Genomic DNA, 7,816 nt, shown 5'->3' with positions numbered 1-7,816 from the left:
AGCACATCAATGGTCAACAGCTTTAAAAAAACCACCCAAACTCCACCACAAACACTACAATCAAGAACCAACTACCACGTACACAAGAAGGGATGAGAAGGAAAATGACACCTAAATTAGAGGGTAGGAAGGCAGCAAGCACAATAATGCACAACTTCTGAAAACACTCGCATCCTCTCATGACCCACATCTCTACAATCAAGAGCCAAGAACCTTCCAAAAAAAGAAATAGCAGGGTAAAAGGGACACAATAAAAAGAGAGGAAGGGGAAGTGGGAGCTCATCAAAGTCCATCCTCTTAAAGCGCTCACACCCCTCCACTTCCAGCCACACTTCAGCCAAGAGACAACCCCCACCTGTTGAGTAGCACAACAACGAAGTAATAGAAGCCAAACACAGAGAAAAGGGGAAGAAGAACATGAGCACAATAAAGCACAACATCTACCACCAGCAACACTGCAACCAGGCACGACCAAAAACCCGCTCTGAGAAACAAAAGGATCAAAGTGAAGGACACCCAACACAAAAGGACTGAGATTGTGAAAGCTCTTCCTCTTGAGAAAATTAGTCCCCAATAACTCCACTGGCTATACAACCAAAGAATGCTAAGACCCAAGAAAAGATGCCACTCAAAACAGCCAAAAGGGCTTTTTCATTAAATCATCTTCCAAAGGACTGAAGATGCAACACAATCCTGCCCACAAGTAGGGGCAGGCCAAGATAGGATGCCATCGCCGAGGATAGTGACAACCCAACAAAGAAAAGTATCATCTTCCAGAGAACATAAAGAAAAGATAAGCCACCAAACCACAAGAAAGAAGGCATGGAAGCCCAAACAAGACATAGCACAACCACTCTTCAAAAACACCAGCCCTGGAGCCCAAATCTGGCAAAAGCTAGGTCCACACTTGAAAGAAGGATCCCGAGGATGAAACAAAGCCAACTCTTGCAAGCCACTGAAAGAAACCTCTACCTAAAAGTGGTCAGAAACACAGCCACTAGCAGACTAGCAGCTGCAATGCAGTAGAGCTCTTCCTCAGTCAAAGCAGACCCCCAGGGCTGAAGCACCGCCAAAGGGCAGAAAAATGGGCCCAACCAGGACCCCTAACATAGAAAAATCATTGGCAATAGAGCATACCAGCAATGCCAAAATGGGGGCAGAGGAGAACCAAACACATCCCCCAAAAACTCCTAACACCAAAAAGGATGGACGCCTTCACACAAAACACAGGCCATCACAACCCCTAACATAGAAAAATCATTGGCAATAGAGCATACCAGCAATGCCAAAATGGGGGCAGAGGAGAACCAAACACATCCCCCCAAAACTCCTAACACCAAAAAGGATGGACGCCTTCACACAAAACGCAGGCCATCACAGCCGACCCTTGCCCATTGTCATTGTTGTCATCATTGTCCTCTTGAGTCTTCATCTGCAAGCTCACAGGTGCCTGAAACCCTAACTCTGCTCACATTCGAAAAACTTTTGAGTTGTTAATTGATTGTTGTGGCAAACATTAAAGGTGCTAATTATTTCCAGTAAATTTAACTCTTATATATCCTCAATAGTTTTAGGAAGAGTTTTGTGCAAATTAAACTTGTTATATTATTCATATCTGATTACATTAACTGGAGGCTGTAGCCACATTGTCTGGTAGTTTATCTTACACAGTTTAATTCTGTTGAATTTTTAATCATTCTGAATAAGAAGATTTTTCTCATGAGTGGTTTTTTATACAAATGGCCTTTAATATCTCTGTCTAGCCTTTCAATAAATTTCCATAATACCAATGCAATAAAAGCGGAAGCAGAATGCGCTGCACGGGACCCTATAAATAGCCCACGGCTTCACTATTTTGTCCATTGCCCTTATACATATCTAGATACAGAGTCTGAAGTTTGAACAATGCCATTAAAACTTGTTTCAATATCATATGTACAGATCAAGAGTTATTTATACAACAAACTAATTTAACAATATTGTTACTGATCATTAGTCTCATTAACTTCACATCCTTGCTGCTTACTTGGAGGACTGGAGAAGATTCACAATTCCTGAATATCTACGTACATCTTTCCTTTTCTAAGAAAAAATTCATGACTCCTTGGTTCAATGATGCATCTAAAATCTATTATCACTCGAGAGTAAATAACATTGTTGTTCATTTGAATATTCTGTTAAAAATATCCTTTGCTGTGCACACCATATGGGGAATGGAGATTTAGCTATGCAATAGCTCGTAACATTGAAACTAAATATGACTTATTATATATTTTTCGGTATATTATTTCTTCAGTAACTATAAGATGTTAGAAACTTGCGGAGAATATTCTTGTTTACTTTAATTATCATTGTAAAAATTGTGATATTGCTATCAGGATTTAACTGTGTGATTTTGAGTCAAACTCATTGACCCATGTTTCATGAGTAGTGATTCAACATAAATCCATCTCTCATGAGAATAAATGAAACACTTAGCACTCATTGGATCGAGGTGATGCTCACGGGGGTGAAGCACCAGGAAATTATCACAATTTGACTTGTTGTGGAAATTATCTCGTACAATTGTAAAAATTGTTTAGAAGCTGCATTTAAAGTGTAATAGTAAGGTAACTGATATAGCATAAAATGGGAATTATCCATATGATCTCAGAATGTTAAGCATTTCAAATGAAATACAGTCCTTCCTAGTAGAACACTTCAAGTCAGAAAATAAAGTTTTAATGATATATAGTCCTTCCTAGTAGAGCACTTTATGTCAGAAAATTAGGTTTTAATTATAATGAAGATGCTCAATCTGTTAGATGCTAGATCAAGGTCTGCCAAACATGATGCTATTTGAATTGTGTTAAGCGTTACAAATGATATGCAGTCCTTCCTAGTAGAACACTTCATGTCAGAAAATTAAGTTTTAACAATATACAGTCCTTCCTAATAGAACAAATCAGTAAATCAAGTTTCAATTATAATGAAGATGCTCAATCTGTTAGATGCTAGATCAAGGTCTGCAAACATAATGATCCTGTACCTTTTAGTTGCCTTATTTACATTCGAAGGTCAATTATAACAAAAATCAATAGCTTCATTTTTCTTGTATCATTCTTCAAATAAATGTCCAATAGAATTTCAGAGGTACATACGACAGTATCATAACAGTAAAATACTAGTTTCCAATGATATCCAGTTAACTAATGAAATGGCTAGTGCCGAGACCCAGTAAATATGAAGTATTAGTTGAAGAAAAGCAAGAAACAAGTTGAAATGTTGCTCTGGAAAAACGATGATATATTTACAAGATGGTAATGATACATTATGCCAAGCTTATTACATAAATCTATTTGGGACCTCACAACTAAGCCATTTTATTGAAGTACTTTTGTGTTGAAGACTGAATATGGATTTGCCCCACCCATATCAAACTTATGCTCTGAAGTGATGCTTAATTATGAAATTGACTTTGGTTGACTAATTATTTGAGCTTCTACATTCTTATGGAGGCTTGTCAAAGAGCACCTTGGCCTTGAAATTTTATGGTCAAGTGGTGCAATATCTTCAAGGACGAGAAAAATTATAACACGACCTCTACACGATTCCTTCACCATCTACTCCTCACAAATATCATCGAGAACAGCTAAGTGTTCTATCATATATCATCGTGCTGAGCTGGTATGCAAGTCCAAACAGCATAGCAGATCTGTTACAAATTTCAGTCAAGGGTGGAAGAAGGCATGTATTGAAAGTATGCAAGCATCATACCAGTCTTTTTATGATGCAAAATGATTCATTCACTTTCTCTTGATCAGGCAATTTTAGTAAGCAGACAATTCAGAGGCCTGATCGAAAACTGATTTTGATAACAACTAAATTGGAGCTTGATAACCTTTGTCCCAGAAGATCTTGAAACAGCCAAGTCAATAACCTTTTCTTAGGAATCTAGAAAGAATTCATCTCCAAAAGATATGTCCTCTGCTTTGCAAGAAGGTTGGCTGCAGTCTTGAATGGTCCCTCAAAAGCGCCAACCAAAAGCCCATCAGTTTCCATGCAGAGTGGATGATCACTAGGGCGGATTGCAACCAGGGTCGCACCCTTTAAAACCATTCCACATGGTAGCTCAAGAGATGGTGAATACCAAAGCTTCATGTTGAGTGCAGGGATTTGGGTTCTGTTAGATGAAGCAGATACAATCAGAGGTTTTTCACGAAATTCTTCCAATTGGTTTTTGTTCATGCACAATACTCCCTGTCGATCAGAGTCGGTAAGAACAAGAGTTTCCAGGGTGGGGTGCTCTGATATGATATGCTGAAGAAGATAATGCCTTGCAGAAGCAGCAATGAGGGAGCTGATTGTCCAAACCACTCTCAGTTTCAACTTCAAGCCCCCATTTGTATAAAAGGACTCAGTTACATTTCCAGTGTCCTCATCATCTGAAGCTCCATTTTCTACATTGGAATTGCCATTCAGATTGGAATCAGACGTCCCAAATAAAAGATAAGAAAGAAACAAACTAAAATATGATATTTATAATTTTATGCCAAACTAATATACTGAAAGATAAGTTGAACTTCTAAATGCAGAAGAGAAAGTGAAAAATAGAGCCCCTTGTATTGCACCTCTTTTCCTTTAGGATCTGAACCTCCTAGAAATTCAAAACAGCTTTTCACCCTCTCCCCAGAACCCATGTAAACTGTCCATTATCTTACAGACCATCATAGGTTACAGACTGAATGGAAAACATGCACAAACTCAAGATTATCTATCTGTAAAAACTCAGTCCTCGGATTGCACATGTTTTGTAGAATCTGCGACCGTCGGCAATAAATGAACAACGTTCATTTATAGGATCTTCAAAAACTGAACAGTCACAAGAATTTCGAAATGAAGGTAACAATTCACTTAGAAATCTGACAGTGTATATATTATATCACAAGCAACCAGGCACAGCGCTCCAAAACAAACTCCAGTACTACGATTGTAAATCATACTTATCTTGAAATTTTTACAGGATTAAACGTAACACCTACAAACAGCTGCATAAACACATTATTTAAAGATCTTATTTTCACCATTCTAACAAAAGCTAACTTCAAAGCCAGAGAAACGGACATGCTAACCAAGGATTATCATGTTTATTCGCCAAAACAAGCACAATAACCATTAGGATTACCCCAAATTTCATGATGTTTTAAGCTAAAATCCGTGTGCCTACTAACTATTATCATGTTCACCAAAACTAGTCTGATTACCATTCGGATTTGGAGTATGGCTACCTCAGAATCTGATGACAAGTAAACTAAAATCGCAGAAGCAGCCACACCTAAATTCTGACAAGATTCCTTATTGGCAGGAAAATTACTCCCAGACTTGTTCGGACAAGATTTTTTCCAAGTAAAAAAATTGGTGAGACTACTCATCCGAAGCATCGCGCATCTTACATATAATCCAAAAATAAAATCAAACATAACAAACTGGAAATAAACCCCTAGAAGAAAAACAAAAAAAATTATATTAATTTCGATTTGCCAAAATCAATCCTTACCTTGAAGAAGGGCTAGCTTCTCCAAATCACAGTTCTGGTCTCTCTTGTCCTTGGTAGGATTCAAAACCGAAGAAGCTCCAAGAATAACACAGCTCTCTAGAGTCGTCCCAAACTCTGCCTTCCACTTAAGCAGCACGCCATCATCAATACCCAGCTCACCACCAGGCAGTTCAATCCTCAGATTTTGAACCTCTTTGAAACTCTTCAAAACTTCACCGGGAGAATGATGAGAAACCTCTGGAACAATGGACTTTTTTGGACCCAAGATACCTTGCAAAGCCTGTAATGGCCTAAAAACACCACCTGACATGAATCTCATCAGGTTGCTCCAAATTCCCCTATTCTTGGTACTGCTGTTGCCGCTAGTTTCTTCACTTGATATCACACAGTCAACCTTAACAACTACATTTTGTACTTGTAGGGCTATGTTACAGAACCTCTTTGACACAGCGCAACATCGGCCTAGGGCCTTGATATCCCCAAATTTGTTGAAAATTACAAGCAAAACTGAATCGGGGAGCCTCTCAAAATGGTCCATAGATGCATTAAATCCCATTTTTGGATCAACGTATTAGATTTCTTAAATACCAAGCAAACCTTCGATGCCTCAAACACACTTCCTTTTAAGATACCTAGATATCTACAGTTACAACCTAGCAGTAGAACAATAAATCTTGAACTTGTATGCCTATATGAACAATCATGTAAACAAATAAATACAGTATGATCCACTAAATATACTAATTGATCCGTTCAAAGTCTTATATATCACTCAATTTAATAACTTCAGAGACGATCACCCCGAACCATGCCGCCTCCAAAAGCCCTCAGAAATTCAATTGATTTCTAATCTTCATCTGCTCTTCAGTCCCATTCGTTTTTAGATTCTGTTGAAATACACCCACATCATTCAGACTCGGAAGAACACTTCTACTTGCCCATTCCAGAATAAAATATATTCAATTCCAGGCAACATTTATCCGAAGATTCCAAACGCAACCTAATATAGAAAAACTACCACAAAACGCATTCGACTGGAAATCTTTAACACTGATCTAGAATTTCCTCAATCTTTTAGTCTAAATGCATATCCACTTTCCTGCATTTTTCCAGCATCTTCCACGATACCCAAACCCGTCCTATCTCCCGAATACCCAATCTTCCTCTACACCATATATTCAACAGCTTTCCCTCCCAATCCTCATCCACCGACTACCAATCCAGCGCAAAATCTCAAAAATCATAAAAAAATTTCATGCTTGACCATTACACCTCTAAAACTAGCAGATACTCAACTCACGGCACCTCAAAACGTCAATGCTCTGTACTGTTGCTTTTGTAGCTTTTCTTCCATTCAATCAATCCAATTTTTTCGTTCATTAAAATCTATACAAAACTCTTATTTGTCTTCGAAACCACTTCGATTTATCCACTCCTCAATACATTACAGCAACCGCAACTTTAAGAAGCCTCTTCCAAATTCCAAAACAAACCTTCATAATTTCTTCATTGCCATAGATCCAAACGCCATTTCAGACAACACCGAACTCAATTTTAGCACAAAACATCTGGATCCAGACCAATCCTAAGAATATATCTATAAATTACAGTTTGTTAGCCTACTTCTCGGGCATTCTAGACCATTCCTATTGACATTTGGCTCACTAAACGTGGATTTTAATGATGCTTCAGAGAAGCAGATGTGCAGGGCTGCAGATCTGCTTCATCACGGTGCATTTATTCAATTTTTTGTAGGGACACACCCACCTCTTGAGCTTCCCCGCGCTCCATCTGCAACCCCTGCAAAATCCAAAAAGAAAAAGAAATCATTATCCCATATGACGTCACCATCCACCTTGCTCAGAATCAACTAACCCTGGTTCAACTAAGGTTTGATGTCTTTAAGTAGATTATAACGTCTATATTTAAATTAAAAATCCTTCTCAATTGAGCTGTCATTAGGAAGGAAACCAATCCACCTAAATCTTTCAAGATAGGGCTGATTCAATTAAAATAAAACAAAATAAACGTTGTATTTTCAATTTCAAATTAATTTAATTAGTCTAATTCCAACTAAGTTCCTTCTACATTAGACTTACCCACTCAATCTAAATTAATTTACTCATTTATGTTTGAACTTGTTTTTGTTAAATTTTAATAAAATTTAAAAAGCTTAATTTTAATGTTTTCTCTCTAGGTATTAGTTTATAAAATATGTGCGTGCATTGGATTCTAAAGTAATTATTTTTAGGTTTCTTAAGAAATATTCTATATAACCTT

The 7,816-nt window shown here is 37.6% G+C and overlaps 1 protein-coding gene across 1 annotated transcript; it reads right to left on the bottom strand.

Annotated features, from left to right (window-relative positions):
* Positions 1-3,262: 3,262 nt before the first annotated feature.
* Positions 3,263-7,414, bottom strand: LOC149544755 (F-box protein At5g46170-like). The gene is made up of 2 exons (XM_089795331.1): positions 5,537-7,414; positions 3,263-4,439 (listed from the first exon to the last, which is right to left on the bottom strand). Exons 1-2 carry the CDS (start codon positions 6,090-6,092, stop codon positions 3,934-3,936), a joined length of 1,062 nt encoding a protein of 353 aa, XP_089651457.1. The 5' UTR covers positions 6,093-7,414; the 3' UTR covers positions 3,263-3,933.
* Between the last annotated feature and the right edge of the window lie 402 nt (positions 7,415-7,816).

This window comes from Cupressus sempervirens, chromosome 8, assembly GCF_028749045.1.
Source record: "Cupressus sempervirens isolate cs-2001-9-10 chromosome 8, ASM2874904v1, whole genome shotgun sequence".
Classification (NCBI taxonomy): domain Eukaryota; kingdom Viridiplantae; phylum Streptophyta; class Pinopsida; order Cupressales; family Cupressaceae; genus Cupressus; species Cupressus sempervirens.
The sequence above is the reverse complement of the archived record's forward strand: the minus strand, read 5'-3'. Positions and strand labels throughout refer to the sequence as shown.